Here is a 16255-nt window from a genome sequence, read left to right as displayed (position 1 = left end):
GGTTTTAATATTAACTGAGGTAGTTGTCGCCATGCCTTTTAATTCTGACCAATGAGGCCTTCGGTGTCTTTTTAAGTTGATGGTGCGCTAAGAGCTCGAAATGCGTCATTAATCAATAAATATTGCATCAGAGACTCTCTTATTTGGAATATGTAACCACGTTGTTGCACCAGGACGGAACAGAATAGAGCAATTTGTACAGACTTTTATAAAATCTTATCCTAAGTTAATATCTTCGAGTGCACAGACAAGCCTTCTAAAGTTATTTCAGTGTTTGGTTGAACAGTTGTGTACCAAAGCCTTTGTCAGTTATGAAACTGACAAAAGTACCCCCAGCGAGATGTTAATCTACATGACTCCATGAGTGAGTCTGACTGTGTCATGAGCTATAGTTCCAGAGTCAGTCAGTCAGTCTCTTTATTCATCCGTTAACAATATACATCGTATGTATGTAGTTAATTACGATATAGTTTCTTATCTTTAATTTGTTTCAAAAACTTGGACAATAAATACAAATATTTTATATCAGCATATATAAATAATATTACTTTTCCATATTCAGATATTCTTCAATGCTATAAAAAACTATGTGTTCGTAAAAATTGTGTAAGATCTACCTTGAATTTATGAAATAGTTTAATTTTCTTTATTGTAGAAGTCAATGCACTGAAAAGTATTTTGCGCTGGTAGTTTACACTTTTTTGGTAGAGTGCTCCTTTGTGGGTGTGTCTGTGAATATTATCCCTGTTCCTTGTTTCCTGGTTATGAACCTGATTATTTAATGTTGGGAGAAAGAAAAAAAAGAAAGAAAAAAAAAGGTCATCAGTCCCTGAGCTTACACACTATTGAACCTAAATTATCCTAAGGACAAACACACACCCTCATGTCCAAAGGAGGACTCGAACCTCCACCAGGATCAGCTGCACGGTCCATGGGTGAGTTTTCAGAAAGCATACACATTCATCGATGTATAAGCTAGGAAGAGTCATTATTTTAAATTCTTTAGATACTTACCTGCATGACACTCTGCAAGGAACCCCATTCATTATTCTAATAGCCCTTTTTTGAAGTTTGAGAGCTTGTTTTGCCGTACCTGTATTTCCCCTGAAGATCAAACCATATCTAAGGAAACTGTTCATGTAAGCATAATATGCACACAGCAATGATTCAGTGTTGCAACATTCCCGAAGCATTCTTAGCACATAACAGCATTTACTTAATTTTTTACTCCAAACGTCTAGATGCTTTTCCCATCTCAAGTGCTCATCCAACCATATACCAAGGAATTTTGTGTATGGAGCTTGTGCAATTACATAGTTCCCTAACTCAGCTTTTACTCTTCTTCTAGCTTTACTTTTAATATTACTGAAATTCATCAATACCGTTTTATCCTTATTTATGATGAAAGCATTATCACTAAACCATTTTCCTGTCTCATTTATTGTCCTAGAGACACTCTGCTGTAGATCATCCTCAGTGTATCCTTTTATAAAAATGCTAGTGTCACCAGCGAACATCACCGTTTCTGCAACTGTCAGATGGTTTGCCATATCGATTATGTACATCAAGAACAACAGAGGGCCTAACACGGAACCCTGGGGCACTCCATAGCTAGTTTTTTTTTTTTTTAAATCTGAAAGATACTCTTTGCCTTCATGACAATTTGTACTTTCTGTTGCCTATCAGAGAGATAAGACTTGAACCATTTGAAGGCTTGTCCCCGGACCCCATCACATTCTAGTTTCATAAGCAATAAGTCATGCCTGATTAAATCAAATGCTTTAGATAAATCTAAGAATATTCCACAGCTTAATTTGTTCTTGTCCAAGGCATTTAGAACCATTTTCATGAATTGGAAGACTGCCGTTTCTGTGGATCTATTCTTTCTAAACCCATTTTGAGCATTAGTGAGTATGCTATTTTTATTCAGGAAGTCAGCTAGCCTTTCATACATTAATCTTTCAATTACTTTAGAGAAACCTGACAGTAATGACACTGGCCTATAATTATGTATGTGAGCTGTACTATCCTTTTTGTGAAGTGGCTTTATTATGGGGAGTTTTAGTTTTGATGGGAACACCCCTGTCCTGAAAGAAGTATTAATAATCTCAGTTAGGTGAATATCTATACTGGTAGAACTATGTTTGATTACCTTGGCCGGCCGGAGTGGCCGAGCGGTTCTAGGCGCTACAGTCTGGAACCGCGCGACCGCTACGGTCCCAGGTTCGAATCCTGCCGCGGGCATGGATGTGTGTGATGTCCTTAGGTTAGTTAGGTTTTAAGTAGTTCTAAGTTCTAGGGGACTGATGACCTCAGAAGTTAAGTCCCATAGTGCTCAGAGCCATTTGAACCATTTGATTACCTTGTCTGGAATTCCGTCAATACCACAAGACATTTTATTTTTTAGTTTATTAATAGCATTTGTAACTTCACATTCTGTTACTGGGTACAGAAACATTGTAAACATATGTAAAGGTTTTTGTACTTCCACTCACCGTATGTAATGTACTTATTTAATTAAATAATAAAATTATTGCTGCGACAGAAAGTAAAAAATTGAAAATAACACCAATGATAAAATCCTGCTTATAAGAGTATGCTGCTGTATTCGCCTCTTAGAAGTATCCCAAATGTGTTGCAAACACGGTCTTCCAAAGTTTTCCACTCCGGGAGTGTAAATCTTGGCCAGATGTGATCTAGTGGATAATATAAATCGCAGTCTTAGTCTTTTCGCAGATGACGCCATTAGTTATGACTTATTTGCGAACAAATCTTGAATTGTAAAAACTTATACTTTAAATTTTTTCAGTTATTTTTAATGTAACATTTGTATATTTGAGAACCTTGATTTAAACAATACGTGCTAGGTTTATCATTTTTACTGGACGGTTTCTTCAAGAGATGATGTTTATTTTTTGTTATAAAAATATTTGTTCTTTCTTATGATCAAAAAAATTGACTCCGTTTTTCGTAATATTGTGGCTTGTGAGTGGCTAGCAAGCAACTAAAAATCTGAATAAATAATGCGATAAGAATTACATTGTGTCTAGGAAGTTACTGACAACGTTGAAGTTTGGTACAAAGATTGGAGCATCTCTCAATTTTCTCACCATGCTAGTGAAGGCTAATGGAAGCTGTAGCACTGACGTACACACTACTGAGTCAAAACATTACGAACACTGCCCACTGCGAGATTGAATGCTGTCTGGTTCGGTTGCGAGCACGTGACACGGTAAGTACTACACGCACAAACTCAGTTGATACTCTGCGCAGTGGCTGGTTGGAGCAACAGTAAAGGCATTTCCCATTTACAGTCGCTCACATCAGCCACCGCACCGAGAGTCAACTTCTCAGGAGCCAAAAAAACTGGTACATCTGCCTAATATCGTATAGGGCCCCCGCGATCACGCATAAGTACCGCAACACGACGTGGCATGGACTCAACTAATGTCTGAAGTAGCGCTGGAGGGAAATGACACCATTAATCCTGCAGGGCTATCCATAAATCCCTAGGAGTACGAGGGGTGGAGATCTCTTCTGAACAGCATGTTGCAAGGCATCCCAGATATGCTCAATAATTTTCATATATGGGGAGTTTGCTGGGCAGCAGAAGTATTTAAACTCAGAAGAGTGTTCCTGGAGCCACTCTGTAGCTTGCTGCAATTGCCCAAGTCCGTCGGAATGCACAATGGACATGAATGGACGCAGGTGATCAGACAGGATGCCTACGTACATGTCCTATGTCAGCGTCGTAACTAGACATATCAGGGATCCCATACCACTCCATCTGCACTCGCGCCACGTCATTACAGAACCTTCACCAGCTTAAACAGTCTCCTGCTGATATGCAGGGTCCATGGATTCATGAGGTTGTCTCCATACCCATGCACGCCCATCCTCTCGATACAATCTGAAACGAGACTCGTCCGACCAGGCAACATGTTTCCAGTCATCTACAGTCCAATGTCGGTACTGACAGTCCCAGGTGAGGTGTAAAGCTTTGTGTCATGTACTTATCAAGGGTACACCAGTGGACCTTCGGCTCTGAAACCCCATATCGATGAGGTTTCGTTCAATGCTTCGCACACTGACACTTGTTGATGAACAAGCATTGAGATCTGCAGCAATTTGCCGAAGGGTTGTACTTCTGCACGTTAAACAATTCTCTTCAATCGTCGTTGGTCCCGTTCTTGTAGGATCTTTTTCCGGCCACAGCGATATCGGAGATTTGATGTTTTACCGGATATCTAATATTCATGGTACACTTGTGAATGGTCGTACGGGAAAGTCCCCACTTCATCATTACCTGGGAGATGCTGTGTCCCATTGCTCGTGCGCCGACTGTAACACCACGTTCAAACTGACTTAAATCTTGATAACCTGGCATTGTAGCAGCAGTAACCGATCTAACAACTGTGCCAGACATTTGTTGTCTTATATAGGCGTTGCCAACTGCAGCGCCGTATTCTGCCTGTTTAAATATCTGTGTATTTGAATATGCATGCCTATACCAGTTTCTTTGGCACTTCAGTGTAAGTGCTACACCCGCAAATTGACACCCGGCGCAGTTGCTGGTTGGAACAACCGTAAAGACGTTTCCCATTTACAGCCGCTTTCATCAGCCACCGCGCCGTGTGTCAACTTAGTTTGTTAGTATATAGGGTGACCTAGCTACCCCTTCCTCTGGGTTTCGTGCAACACCTTCAAAAACAACACACGATATTTTCATGTTCTCTCTCTCGATACGCTCAGACTATTAGCTCTACAGAAAAAATGAACAGGAAGTTTTCGTAGGAAATTTAATGTTGTTAAATTTTGTACTGGAACTATTTTCGAGTTATTCTAGAGAAACGCGTTTGAAGGTCACTTTTGTACGTTTTCTTAAACAATTCGAAGACTATGGCCTCTAGCGAAAGCGTATCCCAGTGCAAAATTTACAGTACATTTCCTACGAAAAGGTCATGCTCATTTTTTCTGTTCGAATAATAGTCTGTATGTAGCGAGCGAGAGAACGTGAAAATCCTGCATGTGGTATTTGAAGTCGTAGCGAGTAGGGACAGCTGAATCACCTTTTATAAGCATAGCAGAGACGAATGGAGAAGCATCGTAGTGACGATACAGTCCCACATAGAAAATCCATTAATACACCGGTAAATGATTTTGACAAAGGGTAGATAGTTACGGCCTGGCGCCTGAGAACGACCATTTCGGAAACGTTGAATGTGGTCATCTGTTTGCGAGCGGCTGTTGTGAGCAGCTATGGAAAAGATTGAAGGACGGTGAAACCACGAGTAGGCGACAAGCTGTTGGATGTCCACAAATCATCATAGAACTTGGACTATGGAGGCTTGCCCACACTCTAAAGGAAGGTAGGCAGTGTGAGACTACTTGTGGCAGAGTACAACAGTAGTGCATGCACAAGTACTTCGGAACACACCGTTCATTGCACATGGTTGAAAGTGGAGCTCTGCAGCAGATGATTCCCATGTAGATCCAATGATAATATTATGATTGCAGTGGGTATGGGATCATTGAGAATTGGCTGTGGAGCAATGGAAACATGTCACCTCATTGGATACATCAGGTTCCTGGTAACACCAGGTCGATGGTCGTGCTTGGATATGCCATCATCAAGGCGAACAGTTACTCGAAACAAGCACCGAGTCACGGATGCCGACTGGTGGGGGTAGTGTAACGATTAACAAGTGAAAAGGTACGAAACATTGTAACAACCAGAGCAACTGAAATCTCCATATGCCACTTTGTGATAACATAGTGAGACATCCAGGGACGCGAATGTAGTGAAGTCAACTCCTGTAAGAAATCCAAAGTGTGCCCTCAGCCGGCAAGATGATGCTCACTTTTTTTTGACGTCTGAGGTCCGATACTCACCAATTTCCTCGAGCACAGAAAAACCATTAACAGTGACACATACTGTGAGACACTCCATATCCTACGAAAGTCCATCAGGTGCAAAAGGTTTGCGCTGCTGACGGACGTGACAATTCTGCTCCATGATAATATGCCACCAAGGTCACACAAAGTGTAAAGGCTAAGTTCAAGTGGGAGCAAATTGAGCATTTGCCCTACAACCCAGACATGTCATGTCGCCCTGTGATTTCTACGTGTTTGGTCAACTATACGAGGGGCGTTTGAAAAGTCCGTGCAAAAATAAAAACTACTTACGTGTTTGGGGTAAACCTTTTTATTTTTTGACATAGTCTGCTTTTAGACTTACACACTTCGATCAATGCTGTTCTAATTTGTTGATCCCTTCCAAATAATAGGAATTGTCAAAGTCTGCAAAATAGCTATTAGTTGCTGCAATCACCTCCTCATTTGGATAAAATCTTTGTCACGCCAGCCATTTCTTCAAAATTGGGAACAAATAGTAGTCCCGAGGGAGCCAAGTCTGGAGAATAGGGGGGATGTGAAACGAGTTGGAATCGTATTTCCATTAATTTTGCGACCACAACTGCTGAGGTGTGTGCTGGTGCACTGTCGTGATGGAAAAGGACTTTTTTGCGGTCCAATCGCTGGCGTTTTTCTTGCAGCTCGGTTTTACAACGGTCCAATAACGATGAATAATATTCACCTGTAATAGTTTGACCCTTTTCCAGATTGTCGATGAGGATTGTCCCTTACGAATCCCAAAAAACAGCGGCCATAACCTTTCCGGCCGAAGAAATGGTCTTCGCCTTTTTTGATTCAGATTCTCCCTTGTTAACCCATTGTTTAGATTGTTATTTGGTCTCAGGAGTATAGTAATGTATCCATGCTTCATCCACAGTGACGAAACGACGCTTAAAGTCCTGCGGGTTCTTACTGAACACCTGCAAACCATCCATGCAACACTTCACACGATTCCGCTTTTGGTCAAGTGTGAGCTATCGCGGAACCCATCTTGCGGACAGCCTTATCATGTCCAAATGTTTATGAAAAATATTATGTACCCATTCATTCGAGATGCCCACAGCACTAGGAATATCACGCACCTTAACTGCTGTGTCATCCATCACCATATCATGGATTTTATCAATGATTCTTGGAGTCGTAACCTCCACAGGGCGTCCAGAACATTCAGCATGACTTGTGCCTATATGGCCACTCCGAAAATTTTGAAACCACTTATAAACACCAGACGAATGTAACCCCAATGTTTGCGTGTACGCGTGCGTGGAGAAAGTGTTTGCGCAGCAATCACCGACATAGTGTAACTGAGGCGGAATAAGGGGAACAGCCCACATTCGCCGAGGCAGATGGAAAACCGCCTTAAAGACCATCCACAGACTGGCCGGCACACCGGACCTCGACACTAATCCGCCGGGCGGAGTCGTGCCGGGGACCGGCACGCCTTCCCGCTCGGAAAGCAGTGCGTTAGACCGCACGGCTAACCGGGTGGGCGTCTGATATTTTAGTTGTACACCCCTATAAAGGAATTTCTTGAAACTTCCAGAATGAATTAAAGTAATTTTATAATTATAATATGAAGTTTCAATGTCAATAGCTGAGCTATTGCACTTTTTTGTTATCAATTGCATTGTATTATGCATTTGGCGGTGTCTATTGCTGTAATGTTCTAACGACAGTAAAATTATTATTCTTATTATCATCCTGTGTCTTATCACAGCACAACCTTGCCCGTTGTAAATACCGAGAAGCCTCGTAAATAATTTCGATTCCTTCTCTTCTTCTTCTTCTCCACTTGAATTAGTACTCCGTGTGCAATGAACGCGAAATTAACCAGACGGAAAAATGTGGTATTCATGTCAGTGTGTCTTACCATAGTGTTTAAAAGGTATTGTAAGGCAGAATATTGCAAAATTTTGGTTAGAAACTATGTTTTGATCGACAGAAATGCGCCTTTATCTGTATGGTGAATTATATTTTTCCCTTACTTCTTTAGGGGATTTTCCGGTGGAACAGGCCAGCTTCGTGACTGATCTCAGATCGCGATGATGACGCGATGCTCGACTTTTGAATTAGCTAGTTCGAACCCCAACGTTTAAAAGACTTTTCGTTAGCAGAATGTGGCCAGTGAAGAAAGGACAGATACCTGCATTCAGTTTCGGACGGCCTGGACTGAACAGCAAACCTCTTTGCAAGTATGTTATGCTGTGACAGCTTAAAACACAATATTACAACTAACAAAAAACACAATATTACAACTAACACGCACTCTTCTTCTGCGAACTGCTACATTTTATCCAGTACAACACTCGCAGCCCACTCGGAAATGGCGAAAAGGGTCAGATATGGAAGAACTACGAAAAGGGTCCCATATGGAAGAACTAACTATTTTGATGACGGTAGCAACCAAATTGAAGTCCTGCCGTACGAATTTCCCCACCCCACGCCACTTTCTATGGAACGTCTTCGTAATATACATACGTATCACGTCAAATTCTGCACTTGAGTTAACTGTAATCTTTGATTTGAAATGTAATGTAACTTTGCATTTGTTATTGTACCAAATTTGTTCATGTACCACACTGAACTTTGTTGACCAGTACTAAATTATTATTCTTTTTTTTTAGGTTGTAATTGCAATGCGAGATTTGTTTCAAGTTGTATTTGAACTGAAAAAGAAAGAGATCGAGTTAGCCAAGCAGCATATTGAGCAACACCAAATAAAGTTGGGAGGTGGGCTGTTTTCAGAAGGCTCATCAGGCACAAAGGTAAACAGTACACCATGCAACTCTGTTATTATCCAATGTGATGGTAAGGATTCTGGAAATGTAATTTATTCTATGCTGCTTTCCTGTGTGATTTTAGAATGGAGCAAGCAGCTTGGAGCCTGGAGCAAGTAAGATGAGAACTATTCAGGAAGACTCAGCAGTGAAAGAGAATGGAACAGCTGCTTCATCTAAATCCGCTCAACAAACGTCCGAGGTTATAGCAGATCTTCTAGACCTGGAATTTGAACTGAACAGCATACAGCAAGGAATTCATCAAATGGAAAGAATAACGCCATCTGATCCATTTGGACCTTCGTCTATCAGAGAAGACCCTTTTGGAAGTGATCCATTTGGGGATTCATTTGCCCCTGCAACGACAGCGGCACCAACTCCAAAGTCAAGCAAGCAGCCTATAGCTATTTTGCCACCACCTCCGTCAGCAAAGGAGCCTGTTCGTTCCCTAGCAGACCCATTCAACGTACCAGCAACATCTCGTGGTACTAGCAGGCGGTCAACCAATCGGGCGGCTACGAGTGAACAACTCCCCGCTCCTGCCCCAAGTACTGTGAAGCCAGTGCAAACTCAGGCGCCTACCGCACAGCCGGAGAAGCACTGGTTTGACCAAGAGACTGAGTCCCTTTTTGATGAAGGTGAATTGGTGACGCCACCATTAACATCCTCTGTAAATACTGTGACATTGCCACCAGTACAGCCACTTTCTGAGCAGGTAAGTTTTCTTTAGCCACATAGCAAATTTGCAGGTATTTGAAATATTCAGTTATTTAGCAGTATCTTATATGCCAATATACTTGCTTGATTTCAGGATGATAAGGAGTCCAGGAGGAGTCCTTCAGCGCAGAAAGCTGAGAAACCGTTTGATGTTTTCACTGAACTGGATCCACTTGGTACGGGGCGCAGTAAGCCGTATGTGGACAGAAAAGACTTTTTCCAGGAACTGAAGAATCCACCAAAGAAAGTTCTTAAGGACTTAGTCACAGAAATTCCTTCCGAAGCTACAGCCCCATTATTCCAGGCGACGTTTGAGAAAGGAAGTAATGCACTGACGCCAGGAGATGGTGATTTGCCTTGCTCCACAAGTACTGTGCTGCCGAGTGGCGACAAAACGACTGTCACATTTAGTCCACTGACTACCTCAGCTCTAACCACAATGTCAGCCAAAAAGCCGTTGGTGTTAGATGTTGACCCATTCGAAGACACTGATCCATTTGATAAGACTGATCCCTTTGCTGAAGACGATTTTCCTCAAAATAATTCGTTCCCATCGTTAGGCAGCAGTAGTGACCCTTTTGATACCGGCTTCGCTGATTTTACCATGTTCGCAAAGCCAAAGAAGAATGAAGTTTTTGCTGGCATTGCAGCACCTGTGCCAGCACAGGACGATGTGAAACCGTCTACGCTTATGTCCTCGGCTGAAAGCACCACCCCTCAGACTTTCCACGGACCACTGAGAGTTTCATTGCCTCCCGAGAAAACAGATGTAGACACAGTTCTTACCACACAGTCTGTGACACTACCATCGTCATCTACAGCCCCTCCATCCGTACTGGAAAGTCCTGTAGATACACTTAGCAAATCAAAGAGTAAAACTTCACGGCTCAGTAAACAAACCACATTGTCTACAATGGTGAAACTACCAAGCCCGAAGTCAACGCCACGATCCTCGTCACGCCTTGTAAAGCAGATCACTGTGGACTCGTGCACAACCAGTAGCACAACACAATCAGTGCGTCTGAGTCCTACGCCTCCGATGCCTCCGACACCATCAAAATCGGATAGAAAATCACCAGTAAGCCAGGGCATCTTGGAAGGTGTTACGCTACGCAATCGGTGTGCCGTGACCCCTTCTCCTCCAGTGGTCGCCAGTTTCCCAGATTCTGGAGACGGTGACAGTACCTCGAGACTGTCGGGATCCAGTGCTGAGCTAGCAGAGATAGCCCCTGAACCGCCACCGAGGCCTGCAGCTAGCATTGCGGCCATCAAACCACCTCCACTTCCTCCAAAGCGGCAGCAGATTAGCTGTATGATGAAACCACCTCCTAGACCTCCACACGCTGATGAACCACCTCACTATGACTATATAGAAAATTACGAAACGTCGACATCACCCACTCCTCATGAAATCGACGTGTTACAAAGTCCACCTCTCCCAGTTCCAGCAAGAAGGCCAAAATTTCCGGAAGTTGACTTTGTGCCTCAGAGACCAAGGAGGCAACAACCTCCCCAACCTCTCACTGCAAAATCCTCTATAGGCAGTGACGACTACTTAACACCTACACCTTTTCCGTTACTACCTCCACCTCAGAAGAAAAGTCCTAGCACAGACAGCGGCAAGTTCCATCACCTCCCCAAGGCTCGTTCGCCAGTTATGACGACAATTGATTCCATCCTTATGTCAACCTCGAGTGCAACAACCACATCAGCGAGTGATGACCGAAAGAAAAAGCCGAGTACTTCACTAAATATTACTTTAAGTCAGCTCACAAAAACGGGATTGCAAGATTTAGCAGCAGCGTTAGGTGTTTCTCCCGGACATTTATCCAACATGACACTCCAGGAACTTACTAACTGCCTCTCCAAGCTTTCGACAGAAGTTCAAGGCTCCGAAAATGGCGGCGAGGAAACAAAGACAGAGACAGATGCGATTAAGAGAGATAAATATGCCACACTGAGAGAGTCGGTGGACGATGAACCAGAGTTTAAGGCAGACTTTGAAACTAATTTTGAACCAACAGACTCATCGGACAAATTAGAGGATGTTTTCCAGGAGGCACCATTTGATAAATATGCTGTATTCCGAGAATTGATTGAAGAAGCTAAAGATGATAGGCGGACTAAAGGAAGCACAGCTTCTGTAGATGCTGAACCGAAACAACGAGTAGTAGTCTCCGAAAGTTCCGCAGAAGAGATGAAGGCAAGAAAGGAGGCTGAGGATAAATATGCTGCACTTAGGGAAATTTCTCTAGATGAAGGTGCCGCTGAAAAAGAGGATGGCGACACGTCAAGTGAGAAAGACGACAGTATTGCAGAAGGTATCAAACCAGAGGAAGAGGATGATTTGTTAACGTTATCAAGACAGCAGAGTGAAAGCACTGAATCGCCCACTGTTGAAGCGGTGACGCTTCGTGAACCTCAGTCGATCATTGAAACAACTATATTAGAGGAAGACGCAACTGCTTTAGAAGATGATGCTGGAGCTGGTGCTGAAGAAATAAAGCACACATCACCACTTTCCGCAGAAATAAGCCCTGTCACAAAGAATGCTGACGAGCAAGAGGCACTAGAATCAGCAGATGGTAATAATGGATCGTCAGTATCTGAAAAAGAAGACGCTACCAACGATATTGGTTCTCCCGATAAGGATGATGACAGAGATGAAGGTGTGTCCAGTGCTGAGGGTTGGGCAAAATTTGACTCAATTGTACCAGAAAAGACTTCACCTGATACGCAGAGAGAGGAAGTATCTTCACCATGGTCATCTGATGGGAAAGAAACAGGGAGAATGCCTCCAGCTGGTTACCAGGATCATTTGGAAAGAGAACAAGAAATGGAAAGAAGAAGAAGAATGAGAGCACGGGGTCAGTGGCGTGATGATGATGAAGAAGAAGAAGGCTGGGAAGACAGGAGGGCAGATGGTATGCCATGGCAAGAAAGGCCTTGGAGAGAAAATGGTTGGAGTGATGGAGAGCCATATTATGATGATGGTATTCACCGTAAAGAAAGAATGTACCACGAAGAAAGGACAGCAAGAAGAAGACGACCTGCTCCATGGAAAAGTGGTCAGAGAAGTTCAAGGGATCCATCCCCTTGGGAACAGGACGATAAAGACAATGAAGACCACGGATGGGTTAGTGTGAATAAGAGGTGGCGTGACAGATCTGTTGATGAAGATGAAGAAGAGGAAGAAGAAGAATATGAAATATCTAGAAAACCTCGATCCAAACAATATCCTGCACCAAGAGACGATGAGCGGTGGAGGAGATACGAACACAGAGAAATGAATGGGTTAGAGTATGAGGAAGGCAGGAAAAGACGTCCATCTCCTTGGAGAGGAGAAGGTGAAAGTCGAAGCAGTTGGGAATCAGTGTCATGGGATGAAGAAGAACGATTTTCACAACGCGAATATTGTGATAGACGAAGTAAAGCAGAACGTGAAGAAGCATACTGGCGCAGAAGAGAACTTGAACATGATGGAAGACCATATCCTTGGAGCAGGAAGTGTGTTCCCCCTGACGAAGATTACATGCGACCAGAGCAAACCCTTAGGTGGAAAGGTGAAAGATATCATAGATATTCGAGGGATCGTTCTCGGGAACTACCATGGGAGGATGATTACAGTGAACAAGGGGATGAAGAATCGCCCAGGTACTTGGGAAGGAAACAGAATTGGCCAAAACGGCCTAGTAGTGCAACAGAATCACGCTGGACTCCAGAAAAAGGACCCGCCAGCGATTATGTGCCAAGAATTGGAGAAAAACAACAGCATTCTCTCCCAAGTGCAGCACGCTCAGATAGGCCAGACAGTATTGAGAAAATGGGAAGCTACACTGTGGCTGAACGAAGATATCGTGAAAAAGTAGGTAGGCGACCGAGGAGTCGGGAAGGATATTTTAATTCTGATCAGGAATATGATTATTGGCCACAGCAAGAAAGGCCCCGCAGGCAAGACAAAGAAATAGGTTACGATCAGAGATCACAGACACTCCATACAAGGAGACCTCAGCGATACAAAAGAAGCAGTGAATATAGCTACAGTCAGAAGTCACCATTCGATGATGATTTCACAATGCAACCATTTGAAGTAAGTATAGATACTAACAAAAGCCAAGGTGCAGAATCAGATGCATCAGATTCTGCAAAACAAAGATCTCCTGCACTCTCAAGTCATAGTCTCCCTGTAACAGCTGGTTCTTCTGTTGAAACTTTCGCAAAGGGTAAGGAAAGTCATACTAGTGATCCTAATTCCCGGCCAAAGGAAATAGGCCTGAGTAGTCCTCCAGAACCCTATCAGTCTTCACTTGGTGAAGACACAAATAGAGTTAGAACTCCAAGGAGCTCAACTCACAGAAAATCTCCATTTGAAGATGACTTTACTCCTACTGAAATACGGGGCATCAGGCTTGCATCAAGTGTATCAAGTGATATAAGTGACCACAGGAAGTCACCTTATGAGGACACCAAACCGTGCAGTAGAGGCCCAAGTGTGGTAGATGAACCTGCTTGTGCTAGTGTTCTGGACCAGAAAAATGGTAAACTAAGTGATGATGTTTTTCTTCCTGCAGGCACCTCAGAAACAGGAAAAACGCACAGTGAACATGCTTTTGCTGATTTTGAAAGCATGCCCTTTGGTGACAGTGAATTCATCCCTTCACCAAAAACTCTTTCTGAAAGCAAATATAGTGATAAGAAAGCACCTGGAACAGTGTGGAGTGGTGAAGACTCTAATAAACATGATAAATTTCATCCAGGAATGAAACTTCGTATATCAAACCTTATGAGAGCAGATTCATCAACAAGTTTGAAAAAGTCAGAATCAATAAATATTTTTGTACGTGAAAGTGATCCATTTGATGACGACTTCTTCTGCAGTGATACAGCTTCGACAATACCCCGTCCACGCTCTGAAAACACTGGTCGGGCAGAAGATAAATCTGGTACTAGTAATCAGACTGAAGTCTTCAACTGGACTCAAGCCTTTGACTCCTTCAACTTTGAAGAAGAGAAGTGAGGTATGTAAGGAAGGAAGGTACATAAAATTTAAATTGCTCATCGTAGTGTATAGTCGTGAATTTCCTTTTGCAAAAAAGTAAGCACTGACAGACATCTTGTTCTTACTGTTACTGGGTGTACTAACTTATTCTTATTGTCAGATAAGCACAAATAATAATTCTCTAATGAAAATTAGAGATTATTGAATAATCTATTGAACAGGCACTCATGCGACCAAATTATTCAAACATTAAATAATGAAATAACTCCACTTGGTATTTTTTGTGGCCTGTACAAGGCACTTGACTAGGTACATCACTACATGTTAGAAAAACAGGTTTAACAGACTTAATTGTGTGGCTACCATAAGACTTGCACAATACTTGATGTAAAGGGTGCACATTTTGACAAATGTGGCCAAAGGACTGTTTTATGAGTGAGAAGGTATTGCTTTTGAGAGAACCCCAGTTCTGTCAATAAACCAGTTAAACATGAGTGTTAGGGCCAGTTTAAGGAGTTTTGGGGCCTCCTGCATAGTCTGTGTTTGGGGCCAGCACTCTTTTTCTGGAATGTAGTTTCCTTTAAATTTTGCACAGTTTTCATGATTATATGTGGTTGTTGTTATGAATGTGTGTGTGTGTGTGTGTGTGTGTGTGTGTGTGTGTGTGTGTGTGTGTGTGTGTGTGTTTTAATCTATGTACAAACCGTATCATATTAGCTTACCTGTGACTTCACCCGTATGAAGTCACGGGTACGCTAAGACTTGTTGATAAAAACACATTCAGTTATTTTTTATATGGAATGCAGTGTGTTAGCCTCAAGTTGTCACAATATCTCTGTTAATCTTTTTTTAAAATGTAAACAGATAGTTCTCTGCCCTGGTTAGGACACGAGTTGGCCTTGCCATGTAAATGTAAGCACTTAGGCATTAAAATATCTACAAAAATACCCAATATATACACTAAAACAAGGAAAATATGCACCAGAAATATACTAATAATCCCTTAAAATGAACAAACTTGCACCTAAAACCAACTCCAATGAACAAACTTGCACTTAAAACCAACTCCAAATAGAGCTGGAAAAAGAGGAATCAAAAAATTTATTAGGTATTTTTGACATTACAATCATACTGAATCAATTCTGGACTTATTTTGCTTGTGTCAGTTATAGTAAATTACTAAATGTTTTTCCCAATCTTTCAGAAAGGCCATCGTCACATCTGTCAAAATAGTTTTCACAAGTGGAAAAATCCCCTGTGTGTCACCCTATAGTACAAAGTAGAATTCAATTGTTTGCAATGTTACTTGCAAAATAATTCTCAAAAAGTACATCCAGAATAATAATGCCTGGTATAATGTTTTTCTTTAACTCACAAATTTAACAGCAAGCAAGTATATGGTGGTTTTGAAACATACTAAAAATTACTTACAGTATTTCATATAAATTGAGGGACTCACAGATTACTACAGATACTGCAGCAGTTGTAATGACTGAGCGTTTCATTATAATTTTTTCTTTTTAAGAAGCAATAGTGGCTGGTTCAAAACTAGGTCTCCAGACTGCATGAAACATTGATCTGTTCTTACATTCAAGACAAGCAGACAGTGAGAGCTGTTGTAGAAATAAACTGTATTTATATGCATTCCTACCTTTTTTGGGAACCCTTATCACTGATGACCACAGCTTAGTAATAGTTCATAATAGTTGCGAGTGAAGCCTGGTTGAACTTCTACATGCACCACTCCATCCATGCAAAATTAGGTATATAATTTAATATGTTATGTCTAATGATAAGTAAAATGGAAAAAAGCCTACTAAGTTGTAAAAACATTATTTTAAAAATTACA

At 42.0% G+C, this 16255-nt stretch overlaps 1 protein-coding gene across 1 annotated transcript in view; it reads left to right on the top strand.

The window, feature by feature from the left end:
- Positions 1-16255, top strand: part of LOC126188544 (protein disabled) — a gene marked incomplete at its 5' end in the record, with an annotated part of 358462 nt that overhangs the window by 322600 nt on the left and 19607 nt on the right. The window contains 3 exons of the mRNA XM_049930144.1: positions 8538-8678; positions 8776-9405; positions 9502-14425. Coding sequence (XP_049786101.1) covers positions 8538-8678; positions 8776-9405; positions 9502-14424 — 5694 coding nt within the window. The remainder of the gene's footprint in view (positions 1-8537; positions 8679-8775; positions 9406-9501; positions 14426-16255) is intronic.

Source organism: Schistocerca cancellata, chromosome 5 (assembly GCF_023864275.1).
Source record: "Schistocerca cancellata isolate TAMUIC-IGC-003103 chromosome 5, iqSchCanc2.1, whole genome shotgun sequence".
Taxonomy (NCBI): domain Eukaryota; kingdom Metazoa; phylum Arthropoda; class Insecta; order Orthoptera; family Acrididae; genus Schistocerca; species Schistocerca cancellata.
Note: the sequence above shows the minus strand (reverse complement) of the source record. Positions and strands in the feature narration are given on the sequence as shown.